Source organism: Ictidomys tridecemlineatus, chromosome 7 (genome assembly GCF_052094955.1).
Source record: "Ictidomys tridecemlineatus isolate mIctTri1 chromosome 7, mIctTri1.hap1, whole genome shotgun sequence".
In the NCBI taxonomy this organism is placed as follows: domain Eukaryota; kingdom Metazoa; phylum Chordata; class Mammalia; order Rodentia; family Sciuridae; genus Ictidomys; species Ictidomys tridecemlineatus.
Genome location: NC_135483.1, coordinates 104,665,022 through 104,689,050, shown reverse-complemented (window position 1 = coordinate 104,689,050; position 24,029 = coordinate 104,665,022). Strand labels below are relative to the sequence as shown.

The 24,029-nt window shown below is 38.7% G+C and overlaps 2 protein-coding genes across 7 annotated transcripts in view; both read left to right on the top strand.

The window, feature by feature from the left end:
• Map3k2 (mitogen-activated protein kinase kinase kinase 2) overlaps positions 1-9,701 on the top strand; it is an 82,471-nt gene extending 72,770 nt beyond the window's left edge. For all 3 annotated transcript variants that reach the window (XM_005315881.5, XM_021721769.3, XM_078017267.1), the window contains one exon: positions 733-9,701. In XM_005315881.5, the coding sequence (XP_005315938.1) occupies positions 733-958 (226 nt within the window). In that variant the 3' untranslated portion in view covers positions 959-9,701. The remainder of the gene's footprint in view (positions 1-732) is intronic.
• Positions 9,702-16,591: 6,890 nt separating this feature from the next.
• Positions 16,592-24,029, top strand: part of Ercc3 (ERCC excision repair 3, TFIIH core complex helicase subunit) — a 28,530-nt gene continuing 21,092 nt past the window's right edge. The window contains exons 1-8 of one of the 4 annotated variants that reach the window (XM_021721779.3): positions 16,592-16,657; positions 17,072-17,277; positions 17,906-18,142; positions 19,686-19,735; positions 20,174-20,309; positions 20,496-20,660; positions 21,127-21,331; positions 22,841-23,155. In XM_021721779.3, coding sequence (XP_021577454.1) covers positions 17,236-17,277; positions 17,906-18,142; positions 19,686-19,735; positions 20,174-20,309; positions 20,496-20,660; positions 21,127-21,331; positions 22,841-23,155 — 1,150 coding nt within the window. In that variant the 5' untranslated portion in view covers positions 16,592-16,657; positions 17,072-17,235. Of the gene's footprint in view, positions 16,755-17,071; positions 17,278-17,905; positions 18,143-19,685; positions 19,736-20,173; positions 20,310-20,495; positions 20,661-21,126; positions 21,332-22,840; positions 23,156-24,029 lie in introns of all 4 variants that reach the window. The other 3 variants (XM_005315883.5, XM_013365914.4, XM_078017264.1) reach the window with 3 other exon arrangements.

The following is a 24,029-nucleotide window of genomic DNA, read 5'->3' as shown; positions in this document are numbered from 1 at the left end:
ATCGATGTTTATTGTAAGTACCCCAAGGCAAACAATTTCTTTTCTTTTTTGGGTACCAGGGATTTTTGAGCCACATTCCCAACACCACCCGTCCCCCTCCCCCCTTTTAATATTTTATTTAGAGACAGAGTCTTGCTGATTTATTTAGGGCCTTCCTAAGTTGTTGAGGCAAGCTTTGAACTTGCCATCCTCCTGCCTCAGCCTCCTAAGCTGCTGGGATTACAGGCATATACCACTATGCCCAGCCTAAAAACTCTAGCAAAAAATTTCTAATACTTATATTCTTTATAAAAAGAAGACAAAAAAATTATCTTTAAGATTAGGCAGATTGGGCTGGGGATGTGGCTCAAGCGGTAGCACGCTTGCCTGGCATGCGTGCAGCCCGGGTTCGATCCTCAGCACCACATACAAACAAAGATGTTGTGTCCACCAAAAACTAAGAAATAAATATTAAAAAAAAAAATATTAGGCAGATTATAAAGCAAAAATTATAAAATCAATAATGTTCTTTGCCTCATCTCATAGATGGCATGATAGTAATTAAATTGTGGTATGCTTTTGATTTTTATGTTTATTTTATGGTTTTATGTAATTAAAAGTGTTTTAATGAAACTTGAATCAAGTCATGTTTAAATGTGTGTGAACTTATTCCTGTTTGTCATTTTCTGGTTTGCCTGCTTTCTTTCCTGATGTTATTGCTCATATTATGTATTTCTGTTTATTTCTTTTTAGGAGTGTAGCATGTACTGTGGTAGAAATGCTGACTGAAAAACCTCCTTGGGCTGAATTTGAAGCAATGGCTGCCATCTTTAAGATTGCCACTCAGCCAACAAACCCAAAGCTGCCACCTCATGTTTCAGACTATACCCGAGACTTCCTCAAACGGATTTTTGTAGAGGCCAAACTGAGACCTTCAGCTGATGAACTCTTAAGGCACATGTTTGTGCATTATCACTAGCAGCTGGTAACCTCTCCTGTGCCTCCACCCAGCTCCCATCTGATCGTTCACCTTCTCTCTGACTGCACTTTTCTTTTTTTATAAAAAAAGAGAGATGGGGGAGAAAAAAGACAAGAGGGAAAGTATTTCTCTTGATTCTTGGTTTAATTTGTTTAATAATAATAATAGTAAACTAAATTTTTTATATTTAGTCTTTTTTCCCTTACAAGAACTTGAAACAACTACTTTTTTTTTTAAAATAATGTACTGATGTGGTTCAGAGAGATAAAGCACTTTAGTACATAGTAAGTCTTTTTAGTACAAACAAATCATTTGGAATACTGAAAGATTGTAGAGTCTTTCCCTGTATCGCTGACATATTGATAGTGTTGGGGAGACGTGAAAGACAAGGAGGAAATGATGTACAATTTGTAGTTTTTAGTGATAGTATTTAAAGTAGTTCCTCATTTGTGGGGTTGAGCCCTAAACTTGAGTTTAGGGTAGGTACTCAAAGAATATAGATTTTTTCTTATATCTGTATTCTTTAGATCATAACCTCTGTCTACCAAGCTTTTTGCTCAGTAGGAATCTTGATAGAAGATATGAATATCTAAGAGGTATGTTTATTTGTAATTCTAACCAGTATAGTAAGCAAATACACTATAATAGATCCATGTTACTGGAATCTGTAAACCTTGAGGGATAGTGTTCTGCTTTAAAAAAAAAATACTGTTTTGTTTTAAAGCAGATATGGGAAGTCAATGAGTAAAGCTAACTAAGAGACAAAAAGAGATTGCTCTCATTAAATGTGTGAGCAAAGAAGAGACCACATTTGCTAGTAAGCAGAAATAATTAAAAAATTAATTGAGTGTTATTTAGCATATTTTAAACTATGTGCTTTATTTGAGGGGGGAAGTCCCAAAATTAAGGAAATTGAGAAAAAATTAAAATCATATATTCTGTCTTCCTATTTCTAGCTCCTGATTTCCCATAGCTAACAGTCTTTAGAAACTAAGGGTGAAGCCTGGAGTATTCATGTGTAAAGCTAATGTAATGAGAAGAAATTCTTTTCTTGGGATCACAGAATACTGAAGCACCTCAGAAAATAAGACGCCACGTAAAATAGTGAGATTGTCATTAGTGGCACAGGGACATTTCACTTGGGTTTAGCAATGCCTGGAGACGTTTTGTTTGTCACAAATGGGAAGATACTTCTGGCATCTAGTGGGTGGAGGCCAGTTCCCCCCAAAAGAATTATCCTGCCCCAAATGTCAAAAATACTGAAATTAAGAAACCCCAAAGGAAAGGCCAGTCCCAACCATAAACTGAAAACAGCCATTTACAAAGTAGTAATTACAAAAAAAAAGCAAATTTTAAAGAAAAGGTTTTAATGTATTGCAAAATTAGGGTTTTATAAGAGCAGATACCACTGCCTTAAGCCCAGGGTGAATGATCTCAGCAAGTAGCAATCACTTCTTTACCAGCAGACTCTTACATCCAAATCAGTAATCTTCCATTTTAGAAACAATGTGTTTTGATTAGAAGATATGAATATCTAAGAGGTATGTGCATTGTCACTAGCATCAGTGAGCTCAGCATCAGTGTGTATTCTTTACTTAAAAGTCACTTCATAATCATGGGCAGAGAAAAGCATATCAAACAAAATGTTTACTGTAAACAGGAAGGTTAAAATGCTGTAAGGCATTTCTAGAATAGGGTATCCACTAAGAGAAGGAGCATAAAATGAAAAGAGACAGCTGGGAAAGATTCCACCATCTCTAATGGAATTATGCTAATTAAAAAGATGAGGATGTCAATAATTTGGCTACTTGTAATTTTTTTCAGCCTATCAAAGCAAGTGTGAAGTACTTTATTTTTAAAGATCTAGAAAATAATAGTCTTCCAGGAGGCCCTAAATGTGATGCCTTTCATAGAATTCTTAAGGGACTAAGGTATTCTTATTTTCTGCCACAAAATACGCTCATTTAGGGACTCAAAAGTACTTTGTTTCAAAATTGGATAGGTCTTGGTTTACCATATCAAGGTCTCACCTGGCATTTCCTGTAGAAAGGAATATTTGAAATTCCATCTGCTAGTTGTTGACGCTTCTCCCATACTCTGAAAAATCAAAGGAAGCAGCTTGCAAAGAACAAAAATCAGGTCCCTCCTGCTTTGATGAATCCACTACCTAATCTTTGAGCTAGAAACATAATCCCCAAGTATGTGGATCTATTATAATCTCTTAACTTTTATGAATGAGGGTATTTTTTCTACTTGAGCAAGATCATGCTATCTGGACCAGTGGACTTTTCTTTGTTTCTTTGTCTCCTGTGATTTTGCTTTGGCTCATTTTTGGTCTGTCAGGGTAACCAGCAGTACAGAATATGAGGCAAATACTCTCAAGAAAGAAATCTGGGGAGATTATGGAATGCAAAGCAAAATTGTTTGCTTTTTTCAGTCTCCATTTTCTTTTTTAAATGCTATAGAAAATGAAGGCACCGAAAAGAAACTACTACATTAACACTGCTGCAGAAGACCATTGCTTTATATTTTAAAAGAGAAAAAATTATCAGCTATGGGACAGTACTATTCTTTTATGTAAAGACTTAAAAATAGACTAATAGTTTACAGAGTTATTATATAGAATATGATGTGAATTTACTCCAAACAAGTTGTGAAGGTACCAAAAACCAAATAAACGCTAATATATATAAAAACTACTAGAACAAAAAAAGCTTGACATGGGGGTGGGGGCATGGAAGACCAAGGTAAATTTTAAAAAAAAATTGGAAGGAAACACATTTATCAGGGGAAATTAAATATTACACTCTGTTTTTTCTTCTTTCTAATGTTGGTATGGGTCAACAAATGAAATTTGAACTTTTTAAGATGACTATAAATGTATTTTGTTTTTTAAATGCACAACTGATTCTTCTAGTTTTTCTTTGCTGAGGCTGTAAAATGGCCAGACTGCTGACTTTGTGCCTTTAAAATGCATTCTGCTTTGACAGTGGCAGACTTTTTGGTGCTGGAGAAGATTTACTAGCAGTCTTATATGTGCTTTTCAGGAAATACCTTTATACTGAGGCCTTGAGAGATTCAAAGTGGCATGACTTAGGCTTGGACCAAATATAAGATCATTTACATTGTGAAGTATATTGAATTTAAAGAGTTGAAAAATAACATAATGACTAGTGGAAATTTTGATGGATTGCTAATTCTTTAAAATGTATTTAAAGATACACAGACTGAAAATTTCAGAATGAGTGTCTTGAAAAATCCTAGCACTTTTCCTTGTTTACAAAGCATTTTTTTACTTTAAAAATGACTAAGACTATACTGCCTTAAAGTTTTAAAAGGCACACCCTTAATATATGTAAGAAATTGAGTATGCACATACTGAACTACAAAAGGAAATTCGAACTTTGATTTCAGAATAAATCGAATTGGCTTTTATTTAAGGGTCTTTACTCTGTTCCCAATAGGAATTACATGAAAAGAATGAAAATATTTCTTTACAGCTTTTTGCTACAACAGCTCTGAAATAGGTTAGGTCTGATCTGTGGTTTATCTGAGATGGCGTGGTTTATAAGGTATATGAAATCACTAAGGAAATAAAATTAAACCTGTGTGGTTTATCAAGGTGACCAAGCTACCTGCAAACTCCTTGGCCCATGGCAGAATTCTCTGCCAACAATATTATTTGGGGGTCTAGGAGCCAATAGTTTTATATAAAACCACATGATGTCAATCAAATATATAAATCTATCCATTTTCTTTAAAATAGGGTGAATTTCTTTTTTCATTTATTTATTTAGTAACTGTGACTTACTTTGTCAGGCACTGAATTACATCCTAGGTCACAGTCTAGCAAGAACATGGACAACAGATAGTTAATCTACTTCATGCCATACCTTAACTCTTGAAAGTTCAGCAGTGATGTTTTAAAATGTTATGTTTCTTTCTTTCTTTTTTTTTTTTTTTTTTTTAATGAAGGTAAGGGGAAAGCAATTTGGGCTAATCTTATTTGGCAGTTATAAACTAAAATGTTTATAAAATGTCATTAAGGAGGAATTAGAGTAAAAGTGTCCCCAAATTGGAGTCCTCCCCTCTAGGCCAGACAACCTCTTTCTCAGGACCCTCTGTTACTACAAAACACAACCTTTACTCAAATTGTTCCAGGGAGGGGAAACATTTATTCCAAAACACGATGTTTTTTCACCCAGCAGTTTCTTTGAAAGAAAAAAAAATATTTTCTTTTTGTCTAAATTGTGAAAATACCGAAAATATTTGATATAAAATTAACTCTGTCAACATTGTTATTTATGCTTGACAATTTCTCCAGACCATATTATTTTATCTTTAAGCTTAGCATTTATTTTTATTATAATGTGCATATTTATTTGAATTTTTAAATTGGTTAACAGTTAATGTAAAGCAGTTGTTAATTTTTAGTAGTGCCTTTTTCTCTGTATGCCTTAATTTTATTTTATTTTACTAATTCAAGTTACCCACCAAAATGAAGATGTTTTTCCAAAATCAATAGGCTTCATGAATTCATTTGGCCTTAAACTGTTTATTGGCCCTTAAATGTTTCTTAATGCCTGCTTCCTCCTCCTATCTTTTTCTACCTCTTTTTTTTTAATGTTAGGAGAGAAGAAACATTAGCATTTGTGATAGACACATTGCAGTCTCCACTAGACATGAATTCCTAAAATAAACATAGTAAGATGGATTCTCATTCTAAAGAAAGATAACAAATTGTTTTCTGAGTTGACTACTTGATTTTTAATCACATTGACATCGTCCAAGTTCTTTATACTATGATTTAGTTGTGATTTTTCATAGCTGAGCTAGAGTGGTTGTTTTTTGCCCTAAAGGGATCGTTTAAATAGTTTTAAAATGTTGAGGCAATGAGACTTAGGGCATTGAGCAGGAAATACAGGGGTAGTGAATTCTAATCCTTAGTTTTAAACTAACATTTTTACTAATATTCTAGCTTTTCTGTGAAGAGAGAATTGAGAGTGCATGTGTGTGCACGCGGGCGCGGGCGTGGGCGTGCATGTGGTTGGAATTGGAGCAAGGGTGGGAAGGAAGCAAAGATATGAATTCTCAATTAGATCAGTCTTTATTCTTGGAAGAACAACTCAAAAAATGTTAAGACCTACTGATGATGGATGACAGTAATCATCCTCAAGTAGGAACGCCAGTACATTTTTCATAAGTAGCTAGTATAAGTGATTTTTAATAAAGGTATTTATTGTAAATTGCCAAACTTTTAGTTGCTAAAAATAGACTAAAATTCAATTTGTGTGTGTGTATGTGTGTGTGTGTAAAAATGAGCTTATGTGTACTTCTTAAATAGAAAGTAATTGATCTTAACATAGTTCTTCATGAATTCTTTTGGATAGAATTTCTGCCAGACATTATCTAAACCAGCTTCCTTAGCTTACCAAGTATTCAAAAGGAAATTCTCTTATACCTCTTATTGGTTGGCTAGGGAAGGCATGCTGTGAATCCACTGTTCCTCCTTCATCGTCATCTTTTAACTTTGCTTTGACTTCTGCCATGGTCTGAGCAACATGCCCTAATAGGTATGGGAAGGATCAGGGCCATCCATCTTTCTCCATCCTCTCCTTTCAGAGCTGTAGAGCGCTCTCAGGAGCTTAGAGATTTTTTTTTTTTTCTCAGTGGAAGTGACAGTAGTCAAGACAGAGTTTCAGGAAGGTGAGGGAGGAGTCATAGTAAATGAAAGTAAATTGTGTCTGTTTTCGTACACAGTCTCTTACATAATTCTTTGGGTTTTTTCATAATTGTGCGTTTTAATTGACAGTCATATTGTTGTTAATAACAACAAAGGCATTAAATCATGAATACTATTATTCCCTCTGCCTGATGACTTCGTATTTGCATCACAATCTGTATTTTTAGAATTACTTTAAACCAAAGCTTTTATATTCCCTGCACACATAGCCAAAATGATTCACACTGTTATATCTGCCCACTGTAAGCTACTAGAATAAAAATAATAAAGCAGGTACTAGTATAATTTGTATACTGGTCTATCATTCAAGGAAAAGGACAGGTGCTCAGTGTTTGCATTTAGAGGTACAGAATTTATTTCAACTATTAAGGAGTTAAGTAGACATTACAAAATGAAGCTTGTACACGTGCCAATCTTACTAATGTCACTTGAGCACAGATGCATGCAGATACATATTGACGTCCAGTGCCTCAGGGTGGTGGCGTATCTTCTTCTAGTGTCTTAACATTTATGAGCTTGTATTTGACTTGCGGGGCATTTCAGCAAAGCTGTGAAGAAAAATAGGTTATGACTGATGTCTGCTTTGTGCCATAGACATTTTGGAACATAAGGAGATGTCTACTTTTTAGTATATGTGCAGAATTTGTCCCCAAATAATCTAAGTCTCTTAATGCCAGTTGAGAAAAGTTTATGACTATCCTGAAAAGCACTTTTGTGTTCACTTATTTATATATTTTTAAAACTTCTTTTTAAAAATCATGTAATTATAATTTTAGCATTAGCATTACTTAAAGGGGAGAGATAAGTAATGCAATTATATCTTAAACTCTGTTAGATGCTTAGACTCCAGAATGAATTTGACATGTTCTCATTTTTCCAAAGAAATTTTTTTTCCACCTGGTATAAGGAGAAGACTAGTGAAAACATTTGAGCTGAAAGGCTTATGGGCAAAAGAAAAGGGGGCCAAACCCTTAAAACACTCTTTTCAATTAAAAGTATAGTATATAGGGATAAGAATACTTCTTTAAACACAAGCTATTGTTTTAATACAATCTTATTTAGCAAAAGGTTTACATTTTTTCTATCACTGTTGGTTTTTAAATTTGCTACCCTGCATCCTGAAATATTATAAAAAAGTTAATACCAAAAATACTTTTAATGTCTGACATCTCTTACATTTCACATGATTCTTTTTATTCATTGTAAATAAAAGCAAACTTGGATAAATTTAAAAATAAACTTTTAATTGTTGCAAACTATGATTATCAATTTGTAAATTAACCCTTTGACTTAATGTACATTTTTAAAAGTAGCCATTAAATCTCTATATTTAACATTGGTTTCTCTCAGTAAATGTTTTTAATCTCATTTGAATGCTGGGCAGTTTATAATTATATACAGAGGTTTTTTGTTTCCTATTAAGGTTGACTTTTTGCACATTTTTGGAAATGTTTCATTTGTACACTGATTTACTACTCTGACCAATAATTGTTGAGTGTATGAGCGTCATGAATGGGTGCATTAAACTACTGTCTGTGTCTGTTTCAACTTCTCTCAAGATGTAGCCATCAGTTACTGCACTGCTATGTCTGACTTACTTCTAAAACTTATCTATGGTTCTATCTTTGTCTTAAGAACTCAGGAGTTCCAGTTTACCTTCTAATTTTATAACTGTATTCTAAAATCCATTACTAAGTTGTAAGTATGCTTTGTAACTCTGTATCGGGGATGTGTGTATGTGTGGAAATGTCTTTTTCTGTTTGTAGGCACATGTATATATATCCCAGTAAATTCTTATTTTCATTTCATTTCTACATTTTTATGAACTTGTTTTATAAGGGTACTATTTAGTTAGGATAATTAAATATATATAAAAGCTTTCTGAGAGATTTATTTACTATATGAATATATTTTCAGCTGGCTGATCAAAATATTTTTTTAATTTTGTTTTTAACCATTTAAGATGTATTTGTATTTCCAGAATTGGAGACAAGTTGTACTTAGAGCTCAATTAAAATTAAGAGAAAGACAGGCTTTAAGCAGTAGCAAAACACACTGTCCACTAACATGGCCTTTGAATTCTCAAAGCTATGAAAAAAAAATGTGAGAAATGAAATTGTTTTGAAAAGATGTCAAGATTTTTATATCTCCAGTTGCTGTGGGCCTGTCCTACTGTTGTTTTTTAAATATTTTCTTTGTTATACCCCTAAAAGATTACAACCTTTTAGTTTTTCTCCTAACGGGCAAGGTCAGACTGGTTTTATAAAACAATACAATGGAATATTGTGATTCTCTGTGACTGATTAAAAATTGGTTTAGAAATGTCCAAACATATATTATTGTGTCTTTATACTGTACTGTGTTTTAAGTAACTGGCAGAAAAAGAATTGGAAATTAGGTTTCCGGTCTGACAATGTTACTGTATTTGAAGAAAATCTTGTTTTAATATGCAGTACCATGTAAAATTACTAGTGTTAGGAATAAAGTCCAATGTTGAGGTTGAATGTCACTAAGAATACTATGTTAAAAGGAACCGGTGTGATTAGAACCTACCAGAAGCCAGGTTATAGTGTGGTATGTGCCACATTTCATGCACATTTTGAGTTTATGTTCATTCAAAATTGTGCTTGTAAAAATGTATAAAATTTTTGAGTTTTATAATTTCTATGTTCTTATTTTTTTCTTGCTGGTAAATAGCTTTTTTTAAAATCTAATATAAAAGAAACCATGTTTATATTTTGTTAGTTATCAATGACTTTGTTTATATGAAAATTTGTATATTGTTGGCACACATCTTTGTTTAGATATATCATGCATGAAGGCTTGCAATTATTAGCACAATGAAAATTGCTTTTTCTTACATATTATTTCTTTTTTTTTTTTTTTTTTGGAAAGATTGTGGTGCAAAGGCTTACTCTAAGTAGCCTTCTGGACTATGGAATGAATATAAATGAATGGCACTTTGAGTGTTAATAAAGCTGATATTTATTTCCACTGTGATTGTTTTGTTCTAATGTCTTCTTGGACACAGTGTGTTTGCAAATGTAGCTTCTTGCTTGAGTTGATGACTCTCTAGGAGAGAGCAACTCAGTAAAGTTCTATCTCAAATTTTTAAAAAAGCACTGAAGATGTAGCTCAGTGGTAAAGTGCCCCAAGTTCAATTCCTAGTAAAACAAACAAACAAAAAAAGCAAAACAAGCAATAAAGCACAAAGCCTACTATCTTACCTTCTAAGGAAGAAGATTGGTCTCTCATAAAGATTGTTTAAATTAATACCTTCATATAGCATGCAAGCCCAAGCCTCAGAGGAGTCCTCTCTAACCTAGCAATTTTAATGTCTAGGAATGAATCCTGTGGAAATCATTATGAATGTGGTAAGGTATGCCTATAAAAACCTAAAATTGGCTGTGCACAGTGGCACACACACCTGTAATCCCAGTTGCTAGGGGCAAGGGGTTGAGACAATCCATATTTCTACTACCAATCTCTTCAAGACAACTAAAGTTTTCCTATAATACACCTCAAAATTCTTTCAGCCTTGGGATATAGATCAGTAATAGAGACTTGCCTAGCTAGCAAGCAAGAGGCCCTAAATTCAATCCCTAGTACTGGGGGGAAAAAAAAATTACAACTTCTACCCATTACCCAATTCCAAACCATGTCCACGTTTTTAGATATTGGTAATGGCAGCACCCTATTTCCCTGAACCAAAATCTGTATTAGTCATGATTCTTCAGAGAAATGACTCCTAGTGTCTGTGAGAAATAAAAAGCCTGGTGGTCCATTTTCAGAAAATACTATTCTGCCTTAATTGGATCAAATTGTAGCCATTTTAATTATAGTCCTTTCCTGTTAACTATTGTTGATTGTACCCCTAATTGTGCCCTGAGTTTCGAATCAGGATGAAGGGCAGTGCTTCATTAGGTATGTAAACTGATGGACTGCCCACCAGGCCTGCTTGTCAGCCGGGTTCTCTTAGAAGAAAATGCCTTGCCCACCCACTTTAGAGCTTGTGTTTGATTTCTTGTGGCACCTTGTTCTTTCTAACAGTGTCACAGGACAGGGGTCCAAGGAGGAATCCCCAAGGGGACAATAGTATAAGATCCTTGCTTTAGCATCTGAATGGCCATCTTAAGTGACAGCCGCCATTTTAAGGAAAAAGTTTTGCTTTCCCACAGAAGGGCCTTTCCCCCACACCAACCCAGCCCTTAACCACCCACATTAGGACCCGCCTGGCACTGATTCCTGAGCCTCTCCCATAAAAGCCCCAGAATTCAAGCCTGTTTTGCCGCTTTCTCTTATAGAGAGATGGCCTTTATTTGTCAGCTCTGACAAATTCTTGTGTATATCTCTGCCTGGTCTCCGTCTTTCATTACTCGCTTACCAGTCTCTTGTTCCTTGCTTTCCCTTCAAATATGAGCTCAACTCAGCCAGGTGGATTCTTGACTTATGTTGCTGAAAAGAATTCCAAGATGCATCCAAAGCAAGGCACAAGCAAAGATTTATTGAAGACCAGCAAAGGACTACACACCCCAAACACAGGGCACAAGTGCCATTCACTTCTTGGGGAAGAGAAAACAAGTGACACACCTAAGGTTGAGCTCTCAGATTATATATGACTTTTCTGGGAAGAAGTGCACAGATTCTCAAGGAAGCTTCTTTAAAAATCAAATGCCATGACAGTCATTTGATATTTGGGGTTCACAGTGTTTCCTTTTTTGTCTAAGCAGTCTAGCTATAAATTAATTGTGGGCATGTTGTATAAGTCTTTGAATGTGATGAGTTTAAATTGGTTATGTTTTCATTCTGGTTGACCTATATGCTAAAGGTTTTGTTCATCTAACTAAAGGGGCAAGTATGATTGGTTATGCTTGCAGATCTGGGTCTCTATCTACTAAGAGTCTCTTTTTTTTCTCTCCTGAGAACCCACCTATCTCAAATGAAGGAATGTATCTTTCATTGAAAAAGAGTGAGAAAGCAAGAGATAGTTAGTTTAAGGAATTGGCTCACATAGCTGTAGGAGCTAGCAAGTCAGAAATTCACATACATGTTGTATTTTTCCCATCAATATATACACCTATAATGCACAAATAAAAAAATGTGAAAAAAAGAGTTGTACTCTTGAATACAAAGGCTAGAAACTTGGAATCTCTCTTGTAGTCTGGAGGCAGAATTCCCTTATTCTCAGAAAAACTGTAAGCTTTTTTTTTTTTAATTTTTATTTTTTGGTGGTATTAGGGACTGAACCCAGGGGGCATTCTAGCACTGAGCCATACCTTCAATTCTTTTGTTTTTATTTTGAGAGAGAGTCTTGATAAATTGCCTAGACTGGCCTGGAATTTGTGATCTTCCTGCCTCAGCCTCCCAAATTGCTGGTTTACAGGTGTGTGCCACTAGACTCAGCCTGTCTTTGCCCTGAAGGCCTTCAAGTGATAGGATCGGTCAACTCACATTACTGAGGATAAACTTTACTTAAACTCTATTAATTGTGACTGTTAATCATATCTTAAAAATGCCTTTACACCAGATTGAGTGCGGCGGCTCACACTGTAATCCCAGTGGTTTGGGAGGCTGAGGCAGGAAGATCCTGAGTTCAAAGCAATTTAGCAAGATCCGGCCTCAAAATAAAATAATAAAATAGGCTGGGTGAAAGGACACTTGCAGAGTCCATGTGAAGTCCAAGAATCATGCCACACACCAGAATGTCACGCAAGAGATTTATTGTCCGTAACAGGAGGCATAACAACAAGGCTGTCCCTTCAAGGAGAGCAGCAGCCTGTTGGCACTTAAAGAGCAGCTTTATAGCCTGCAAGAAGAATCTCATAAGCTGCATAGGAGTTTAAGCTAGATGGGGTTGATTATTTTAGCAGGCACTTGTTCTTAAGCAGCACTGCCTCAGAATTGAAACTTTGGAACCTCTAGATAAAATGGCTCCTGACCTAAAATGGTGAATCTGATGCCAATATTGATCTGATGCCAATATTGGGGCTATGGCTCAGTGGCTTAGCACCCCTGGGTTTAATCTCTGGTACAAAAAAATACATAATTTGTATCTGAAGATATTCATCATAGAGCTACTCATAACTGGGTAAACAGGTACCATCCCAATGCTCCCAACTAGGGTCTGGCTAAGTAAATTATGATATTGTCATGCAATGAAATATTAAATTGTTATTAAACACTCACTTTAAGAAGTGAATAAAACTCAGGAGGATATAAAATCACCATATGTCAATATGGTACATCATTTTTGTAGCTCACAATATTATTTGGACAAGTAATATTTTCATGGTATAAAAACACCTACTCATACAAACAAAAGAGAGAGAGAAAACTACTCACAGAAAAAAAAAGTCTGGGAATGTAGCTCAATGATAGAGTGCTTAACTAGCAATTGCAAAGAAAGCCCAGGGTCCCCCATCCCCACCCCTCCTCCCATCCCTAAAGTAGACAGCTAGAGGGTAGTGTTGTGTGTGGTTTAAGTAGGCTTTGCTATATTTTCTACCAATTCCCAAGATTTTTTTACTTTAAACAAGGGGAAAACATGAAAATATAAAAGTCAGTTTCACTTATTAGTTTTTTTTGTTTGTTTGTTTGGTTTTTTTTAAGAACTGGGGATTAAATCCAAGGGTATTCTACTGTTGAACAACATTCCCAGACTCTTTTTTTAATCTTTTCAGATGGGGTCTTGCAAAATTGGTAAGGCTGATGTCAAATTTGCAAGTCCTCCTGTCTCAGCCTCCCAAGTAGCTGGGATTTCAGGCATGTGTGCCACCACTATCAGCATAAAAGCCAGTTTAAAAAGTGTGGTTCTTCCACCTCTTCAGTGAAATTCACTTAGACCATGGGCCAACAGCAAATCTTCAATGTACTAAAGTCATTCAGCAAAGAACTGATCTCTGCATTGCAAATCTATTGCTGAGTCTCAATTTTTAATCTAATCCTTTAATCTAATCTGTTGATCAGTAGCATTTGACACAGTTGATTCCTTCCTCCACTTTGAAATGAAATGAACACTTCCAGGCCTCCTAATTTTACCATCTTCTGATTGCCCTTCGGGTGGTGTTACCCGAGACTCCTTTTTTTTTTTTTAATATTTATTTTTTTAGTTATCAGCGGACACAACATCTTTGTTTGTATGTGGTGCTGAGAATCGAACCCGGGCCGCATGAATGCCAGGCGAGTGCGCTACCACTTGAGCCACACCCCCAGCCCTCCTTTTTTTTTTTTTTTAATTTTTTTATTAGTTGCTCAAAACATTACAATGATCTTGACATATCATACATTTGATTCAAATGGGGTACATAATCTTATTTTTCCACATGTACAGATTGCAGGATCACATTGGTTATACAGCCACGTTTATACATAGGGCCATACTATTGTCTATTGTATTGTGCTGCCCTTCTTATCCCCTCTCCCCTCCCCTCCCCTCCCATCACCTCTTTCTACCCAATCTACTGTGACATGTTTCTCTCTCTTTTATCTTCCCCCTCACACCATCTTATACGTAATTTTGCATAACCATGAGGGTCTCCTACCATCTTATGTGCAATTCCCCTCCTCTCTCCCATTCCCACGCACCTCTCATTCCTATTTAATGGTAATCTTCTTCTCATGCTCTTCCTCCCTGCTGTTTTGAGTTGCCCCCCTTATATCAAAGAAGACATTCTGCATTTGTTTTTCAGGGATTGGCTATCTTCACTTAGCATAATCTGCTCTAATGCCATCCATTTCCCTGCAAATGCCATGATTTTGTTATTTTTTAGTGCTAAGTAATATTCCATTATGTATAAATGCCACAGTTTTTTTATCCATCCTTCTATTGAAGGGCATCTGGGTTGGTTCCACAGTCTAGCAACTGTGAATTGTGCTTCTATGAACATTGATGTAGCTGTGTCCCTGTTGTACGCTCTTCTTAGGTCTTTTGGGTATCGTCCCAGAAGGGGAATAGCTGGGTCAAATGGTGGTTCCATTCCCAGCTTTCCCAGGAATCTCCATACTGCTTTCCAAATTGGCTGAACCAATTTGCAGTCCCACCAGCAATGTACAAGTGTACCCTTTCCCCCACATCCTCGCCAGCACTTGTTGTTGTTTGACTTCATAATGGCTGTCATTCTTACTGGAGTGAGATGGTATCTTAGAGTGGTTTTAATTTGCATTTCTCTGATTGCTAGAGATGGTGAGCATTTTTTCGTGTATTTGTTGATTGTATAGCCTCCTCTGAGAAGTGTCTGTTCAGATCCTTGGCCCATTTGTTGATTGGATTATTTGTTTTCTTTTTTTTTTAAATATTTTTTTTTAATATTTATTTTTTAGTTCTCGGCGGACACAACATCATTGTAGGTATGTGGTGCTGAGGATCGAACCCGGGCTACATGCATGGCAGGCGAGCGCGCTACTGCCTGAGCCACATCCCCAGCCCATTATTTGTTTTCTTGTTTAATTTTTTGAGTTCTTTGTATACTCTGGAGATTAGAGCTCTAAATGAAGTGTGAGAGGTAAATATTTGTTCCCAGGATGTAGGCTCCCTATTTACCTCTCTTATTGTTTCTCTTGCTGAGAAAAAACTTTTTAGTTTGAATACGTCTCAATTGTTGATTCTTGATTTTAACTCTTGTGCTTTAGGTGTCCTATTAAGGAATTTGGAGCCCGACCTCACAATATGTAGATCAGAGCCAACTTTTTCTTCTATCAGATGCATAGTTTCTGGTTTGTTTCCCAGCTCCTTGATCCATTTTGAGTTAACTTTTGTGCACCGTGAGAGAGAGGGATTCAACTTCATTTTGTTGCATATGGATTTCCAGTTCTCCCAGCACCATTTGTTGACGATGCTATCCTTTCTCCATTGCATGCTTTTGGCACTTTTGTCTAATATAAGGTAGTTGTAATTTTGTGGATTGGTCTCTGTGTCCTCTATTCTGTATCAGTGGTCTACCTTCCTGTTTTGGTACCAGTACCATGCTTTTTTTGCAACCTCTTCACTATGAAAGGTCCTCAGTCAGTCCTTGGGCCTCTTCTCTACCTACATTCACTCATTCCCTACGTAACCTCAACCAGTTCTATAGCTTTAATACCAGAGATATGTTGACAATTCCCAAATTTATAATGCTATCCAGAACTTTAGACTCATATCTAATATTGTTCTTGACTCTTAATTGTTTAATAGGCCACTGCTATGGGAACAGCATCTTCTCCAAAATTCATATATCGAAGGCCTAGCCCTCACTATGACTGTATTTGAAAATAGGGTCTGTAAAGAATAATGCGGGTTGAAAAGAGGTAGTAATGGTGGGGCTAATCTAATAGGACTAGTGTCTTTACAAGTAAACAGACGTCAAAAGGACACAGGGAGAAAGTGGCTTTCTGCCAGCCAATAATCAGGCCCTCACCAGGAACCCAATCAGGTTGGACCTTATCCTCCAGAACAGTGAGAAAATACATTTCTGTTTAAGTGATGTAGTCTGTGGTATTTGTTATGAAAAAATTGAGCAAACTAATACAGCCGCCTCATATATAATACGTTAAGACCACCCTCCAAATCTACACCTTTCCCTAGGAACATCATTTTTGCAGCTCACATAACTCCACTTAGGAGGGGTATTCCAGGACCACTCTATAATGGCACCTGCCCATTATTCTGGGCCGTATTATTTTACCTCAGAGCACTTCGCACCATATTTATTCGTTCATGGCTCCTTTGGAACTTAAATTCTAGGACAAGGCCTTTAATTTGTTCAATGTTCTACCCCAGCGACTATAGCGAGCTGCCCAAAGACACCGACGCTCCACAATCACCTCCTTCCGGACTAGAGGTCGTCCGCAACACGTGACCGAAACCTGTTACACCTCTCGAACCCTTCCCTTCCCGGACCTGAGACCAAAGGCGGGACTTCCTGTGAGTGGTGCTAAGCTTCCGTTGTGGGCCGGAAGTTCCTCTGAAAGAAGACGCCACGGTGAGCGGCCGGCGCTGGGGGTGTCCAAGGGCTGTTAACGTCGCTGCCATGGGCAAAAGAGACCGGGCGGACCGCGGTGAGAGGAGGCACGGGCGCGGTGTGTCTTTTCTGTTCCTGTCGGCCCCGCTCTCACTGTTCGGTGTCAGAGCTGCCCGGGCTGTATTGGCTGCGGCCGATCCCGCGCGTACACCTTGTCCCGCGGACCGCCGGGCTGGGGAGATGCGGGACCTGGGCCTAGCCCTACCAGCGGCTGTGGGTGGGAGGAGGTTGAGGGACTGGACGCCTGCGGGGTTCAGATGGCTCTTGCTTAGGAGATTGAGGCGCCCGTGGAATGAAGCTGCTTCCAGGTTCCTGCCTGTAGTGCATAGTGAACTGAGATTCCCGCTGGGCTCACTTCTGTGTCGGTATCCGCAGACAAGAAGAAGTCCAAGAAACGGCACTATGAGGATGAAGAGGAAGATGAAGATGATACCCCTGGAAACGACTCTCAGGAGGCAGTCCCCTCGGCGGCCGGGAAGCAGGTGGATGAGGCCGGGACCAAAGTGGATGAATACGGAGCCAAGGACTACAGGCTGCAGATGCCACTGAAGGATGACCACACCTCCAGACCCCTCTGGGTGGTAAGCATGCCTTCTGTCAGGCAGGGCCCAAAGGTCTAGAGTGGCAGCTAAATCTTGGACATTCTCAGACTCCAAAATGTGGGATACAGCCCCTCAGAACCCCCTGGGAGAGCCAACCAGCTGTTTGAACAGCTGGTCACACATAGGTCAGCCAAACATGCTTGGGCTTTCTTCATCTCTAACCCTTTCACTTCCACTCCTTCCCTAGTACTACCTACTACATGTTTGAAAGTACTTTACTGGCCTAATAAATAGCATTTATTCTGTTAACAATTTATTTCATCATTTTTTAGTAGCCAGCTTTTGCTCAACATTAAAATAATTAATGTTCTATACTCAGTTGAAATCTAGCCAAAAAGTAGTTTGAGGATAGCCAGTAATGTGGGGAAGATTTTCCTCTGCAGAACAGTGGGAAACAGATACTAATTTGGGAAACCTCTTCTTCTGTTTTCCCCTGCTCTTCTGTATCTGGTTAAAGTAACAGTACCTACAGTTCTCTGAAGTACTGGTTGCACAGGTATCCCTCGTGTCAGATAGCTTATCCTTTCTTGATAACAATATGGGAAAGAGTCTTGAGTTTTTGCATCTCATTAGTTCTTGTCTGTTGTGTTGATTTTGTGTTTCTCAGGCTCCTGATGGCCACATCTTCTTGGAAGCTTTCTCTCCAGTTTACAAATATGCCCAAGACTTCCTGGTGGCTATTGCAGAGCCAGTGTGCCGACCAACCCATGTACATGAGTACAAGCTAACTGCCTACTCCTTGTATGCAGCTGTCAGTGTTGGGCTGCAAACCAGTGACATCACTGAGTACCTCAGGAAGCTCAGCAAGACTGGAGTCCCTGATGGAATTATTCAGTTTATTAAGGCAAGTCGGGGCTGAGGCTAGCATTTCTGCCTGCCTTGACAGTGTGGTAATAATGGGGCTAGATGCTATTGATTATCATTCTATGATAGCTATGAAAATGTGCCATTCGTATCTTTTGTGGGAAGCATAATAACTGAACAACCCATTGCTCTTCCCGTGGACCCAGTGTTGTATTAACACAGTGGGGGTAGTAATTCAGACATATACTGGCCAGGGTTATTTGGGAAAGCAGCCCAAAATGGGTGATGTGATGGAATGGATTGTGTCCCCCAAAATTTGTATGTTCAAATCCTGATGCTTTTGATTATATTTGTTTCAACCAAATGAAGACCTAAGAGTGTGGCTCTGATCCAATAGGATTAGTATCCTTATGAGACACTAGAGAGCTCTATCTGCCTCTCTGTTGTATTATACAATGAGAAGGTAGCAGTCTATAAGCCAGGAATAGAACCCTCACCAGAAATTGAATCAGTAGGTACCTTGATTATGAATTTCTAGCCTCCAGAACTCGGAGAAAATAAAATGTTGTTTAAGACACTCACTCTGTGGTATTTTGTTAAGGCAGCCTAAGCTGACTGATACAGTTGCCAAACTCCATTTAAGGGTAAATACTTGCATGAGATTCAGAGTCAATGAGTTCTATTAGGGATAGTAAAAAAGAACTTCAAATATTGAAGTAATGTTTGAGCAGCATTTGAACATGGATGAATGCTATTCAGAAGAGATGAATGGTGACTTTCATTATCTTTGCCTGATCTAATGGGAATTTGATTCATATTCCAATTCTGGAGTGGCAGAAAAGGCCATTAGGCATCCACTCCCAGGGAAACTGGCAGGAACTCTGGAGAGAGTTCTTTTTTCTTGCAAGGTGTCTAGAGAGAGGACTTTTCTGGAAATGTCCTGTATTGGTCCCTGGGGCAATGCAGTGGTGGATCAGAGGGGCAGCAGAAGTAGGCAGCAGCCCAAGGTCTGAGTGGAAGATTTTTATGGCTACCACATAATCTCTGCTGGATTCCTTCCTGAAGGTTGTTGGAAAGCTGAGAGGATTTAAGCTGTATTCCCTAAATTCTAGTTGAAGAAATAAGAACATTGATGGGAAGGCTAGGTGATTTTATATTTTCTTTATGCAGCAAGTTATTAGTTATTACTAAGTAATTACTAAGTATATACTCCATGCACACTTGCATGCTAGGAGCTATAGTAATATTGTTGTGATAGGATAAACCTCTGGATTAGGATGGGGGCTGTTGGCATGAAGAAAGTAAAAATGAGAAACACAAAAAGGGGAGTTTAAGCAGTGTTTTATAAATTAAGAGATGTGGTTGAGAATTAGCTAGGCAGGAGGAAGGTTTTGTCAAAAAGCAGAAGCCAGTGAAAGAAGTTCTGTTTAGGCTTATCTGTTTTAGGATCATACATTGGGTTTTGCTAAAGTAAACCCAGCTGTTCACTTGGTTGGTAGATGGTAAGATTGACCAGTAGAGAATGTTTCTGAATGAGCTGCTCATTGCTAATTTTGCCTGTTGGGTGTTGTGTCTACTTGCAGTTGTGTACAGTCAGCTATGGGAAAGTCAAGCTGGTCCTAAAACACAACAGGTAAGAGATTCTGTGATAGGCCCATCCCAAGGCACTGTCATCCTCCATGCATTAGATAGGAGGAAGGGCTGTGGGCAAGAGTTAATTGTGCATGGGCTGTCTGCTCTGTGCAAACATCTCACTCCCTTAAAGCACGGATAAAAAGAACAAGAGATATGGTTCATGCGGGAAATTCATTTGCTGGCCACTGTGTTTCCACTAATAAGGGAGCTAGGGCTCAGACCCCTGGCTGACTTGACTTCAAAGTAGGGATTTGCCCCCAACCCTCTGTTTGGTCAGAGCGAAGCTGTGATTTGGCAGAGAGTTGTAGGGGAAACAAAATAGTAAGGAAAGTCATTATGAGACCACTATTTCCAGACCATTGAATCAAGTGATTAGCAAAGTCTTTTGGAAATGAGGAAGTGGTCAGTAGGTACCTCCTTCCTTTCCTGCTTGTAGGTACTTTGTTGAAAGCTCCCATCCCGATGTCATCCAGCATCTTCTCCAAGATCCAGTGATCCGTGAATGCCGCCTGAGGAATGCTGAGGGGGAGGCCACTGAACTCATCACAGAGACTTTCACAAGCAAATCTGCCGTGCGTGCGTGGGCTCCTGGGTTACCTAGGGTCTGGATGTTCGGGATTTCAGCTCTCTCCTTTACTCTAGCGCTGGCAATTTAGCAGCCCAGCCTTTTACTCCCCCTTTGCAACTTTATTTCTTGTTTGATTATATTAGGGTCAAATGTTTTGTGCAAGTCCAGAAACCTGCCTTTCTCTTAGCAGATTTCTAAGATGGCAGATAGTGGCAGTGGGCCTTCTACTTCCCGGGTGACAGATCCACAGGGTAAATCTGACATCCCTACGGACTTGTTTGACTTTTATGAGCAAATGGACAAGGATGAAGAAGAAGAAGAAGAGACACAGACAGTATCCTTTGAAGTCAAACAGGTTGGTGAATGCCCACTCCTTGCTTCTCCAGTAAATGTGTCCAGCCCTGCGCTAACTTCCTCTGTAATATGTGTGAGAGAAAGAGATTCCTTTCTGATCCTTAGTTGTATTCCCCATTTTTGTGTCTGTGGGCCATTATGTTATTCTTCCTGATGGAGTTAGAATGTCTTCTTCCTCAGGCTAGAAGGCTGGTCCCCACAAGTTCACAGAGACTTTCACAAGCAAATCTGAAGAGATATGAGAAACAGTTGCTGAGAATCCATTTGATTCTAATTAGAGTTTGTTTTGCCAGTGTTACTAGTTTGGATTGCTTTTTAACCTAATTGTTAGCAAGCAAGATGTGAAATATATTCTCTTGGATAAAATGCCATTTTCTGATCATTGGATTCAATGGAATATGTGTTGTTTTTTAACATACTTTTGGAGTTAACAAGATAATAAAACCTCCTTCATACTGACTCCTCAGGAAATGATTGAGGAGCTCCAGAAACGTTGTATACACCTGGAGTACCCTCTGTTAGCAGAATATGACTTCCGGAATGATTCTGTCAACCCTGATATAAACATTGACCTGAAACCCACAGCTGTCCTCAGACCCTATCAGGAGAAGAGCCTGCGGAAGATGTTTGGGAATGGACGCGCACGATCGGGAGTCATTGTTCTTCCTTGCGGTGAGTGGAACCTGAATGAGGAAGTTGGCCAGGCTTCTCTCTGGACCTGCCAGCTGCCTCCCACTCTCCCTCAGCAGATTTCCCTAAGTCATACCTTTCCAAGGGACAGCTGAGGTTAGGTACTTCCCTATTCATGACTTGGCAAATATTTATTGAGTGCTTACTGTGTGTGGCTCCTTGCTTAAGCCCTAGGGCTATGGAGCTCCTTCAGCTGGGATACAGACTGATAATAAACAGATCAATTAAGAACGTATTAAATCTCAGGCAATGATAGAGGACATGAAGAAAACCAGAGCAGGTATGGGGTGAGATAGTGCTGGTGGGCATTCTGTGTACAAGAGAGTTAGCTTTCTATTCTGCAAAATCGGGCTAATGATGCATGGATTTGTTTGTTCCTGAAGGGCTTTTGATGGTGTGCAAGGCTGAGAAAAGTCAGCAGCAGCAGCAACATTGGCACCTGACCAACCTCACTTATCCTTAAGAATGTCAAGTCCTCATGCACAACTAATTAGAACAAATTAAAAAAAAAAAAAAAAAAGTCCTATACTACTAGGTTCTTAACCAGAGGCCACACAGACTCCTCTGGAGACTACCCCCTGCCCCCACCCCACAAAGTCTCTAAGACATGGGTCTCTGCCTTTAGTTTCTCTCTCTCTTTTTTTTTTTAACTTCATAGGTTATTTTGATAGTAAAGGAAGAATTTGTGTTGAAAGGAATATTGATTTTTATCTTGTTCTTTGGGTGGTGGATGATAGTAAACTCATAAGCTTTTAGAATTTCACCTTCTCTGTCTTTTCTAGTATTGTGTACACTTTAAACACATGCTTTTTATAAGTATTTTTTAGTTGTAGTTAGACACAATACCTTTATTTTATTTTTTTAACGTGGTGCTGAGGATAGAACCCAGCACCCTGCACATGGTAGGCGAGCGCCTTATCTCTGAGCCACATCCCCAGCCTCCCTTTATTTTTATGTGTGGTGCTGAGGATTGAACCCAGTGCCTCATGCGTGCTAGGCAAGCACTCTACCCATGAGTCACAACCCCAGCCCTTTAAATGCATTCTTAAGCCCTGTTTTCTGTATAATAATTAATAACTGTCATTTTCCAAGTCCTTCCTTTGCAGGATGTATGCTAGGTGCACTGTTCCTAACACCAGTGTCTTAAGGCCACTGGCAAGGTACTTCTCCATCTAGTTTTCCTTTCTTTAAAATAGTGCTAACAGGAATATTTCTTCTCAATGTTTGATTTTAAGGTTTCACCATTTAAAGGGGATCTGTGTAAGGTTCTAGAGAAGGGCCCAGCACCCACTGATTTTACTCATGTGTGTAGAGTGGGCATGCCTCTTTATAAAGAGGAAAGCAAGCTGGAGTAGTACATGCCTCACAAATGTCTGCTATGAGGTCCACTATAAAAATTTTGCCTAGATTCCTGTGCTAAAGAGTCCCTGCTCATCCCTGTCCTTCATTTCAACCTGGCTTTTGGTAGGATTATCCCTTGATTTCTTATAGGTGCTGGAAAGTCCCTGGTTGGTGTGACTGCTGCGTGCACTGTCAGAAAGCGCTGTCTGGTGCTGGGCAACTCTGCCGTGTCTGTGGAGCAGTGGAAAGCCCAGTTCAAGATGTGGTCCACCATTGATGACAGCCAGATCTGCCGCTTCACCTCTGATGCCAAGGACAAGCCCATAGGCTGCTCCATTGCCATTAGCACGTACTCCATGCTGGGCCACACTACCAAGAGGTCCTGGGAGGCTGAGCGAGTCATGGAGTGGCTTAAAACACAGGAATGGGGCCTCATGATCCTGGATGAAGTGCACACTATTCCAGGTAAGCAGGCTGAAGCTGAGCTGTCTGCTGCTCATTGTAAAGACAAAGATTAATTTTCAGTTGTTGGGTTGGGGGAGAACCTGCTGTGTTAGTCCATGCAGATGATGAGGGAGACTTGCTGGCTGGCTTTTAACTAATTCTTAAGCATGGGTAGATGGGACTGGATGCAGGGGTGTGTACCTTCATAGCTTTCTTAATCACTGACTCAGGGTACTCATCTAGAAAGTAATATTTTCTTCCTTTCTTCATCTTTTTCTTTGTATTTTAGTTGTGTCCAATACACTAATTGTGTCTAATACCTCTATTTTATGTATTTTTATGTGTTGCTGAGGATCGAGCCAGAACCTCGCACAAGCTAGGCAAGTGCTCTACCACTGAGCCACAACCCCAGCCCCCTCTTCATCTTTCTTATTGTTGCAACTCACTTTACCCTTTACCCATTTTTATGGTCCTGTGAAACTGGACCAGGAGCCCTGCCTAGCCCTTGTAATAGTTTTGTGATTTATTTGAAGACTTAATATTTGTCCCTAGTTAATATCTAATAGAAGCTCTAGCCATTGTAGTCAATTTCTATTTTCTTCTCTAGCCTCAGGCAACCCCTGAACTGTTTTCCAGCTCTATGGATTTTCCTTTTCTGGAAATTTTCATATGAACAGAATCATACATGATACATTTTTTGTGTCTGACTTCTTGTACTTTGCATAATGGTTCTTCCATGTAACAACATTTTGCAGAGTTTGTTCCTTTTATTGTTCATAGTCTTCTAGGCAAACCTTTCTCTTTATTTGAAATGGAATTTCACTACGTTGCTCACGCATGTGTTGAACTCCTGGGCTTAAGTGATCCGAGACCTCAGTCTCTCATTAGCGGGGGG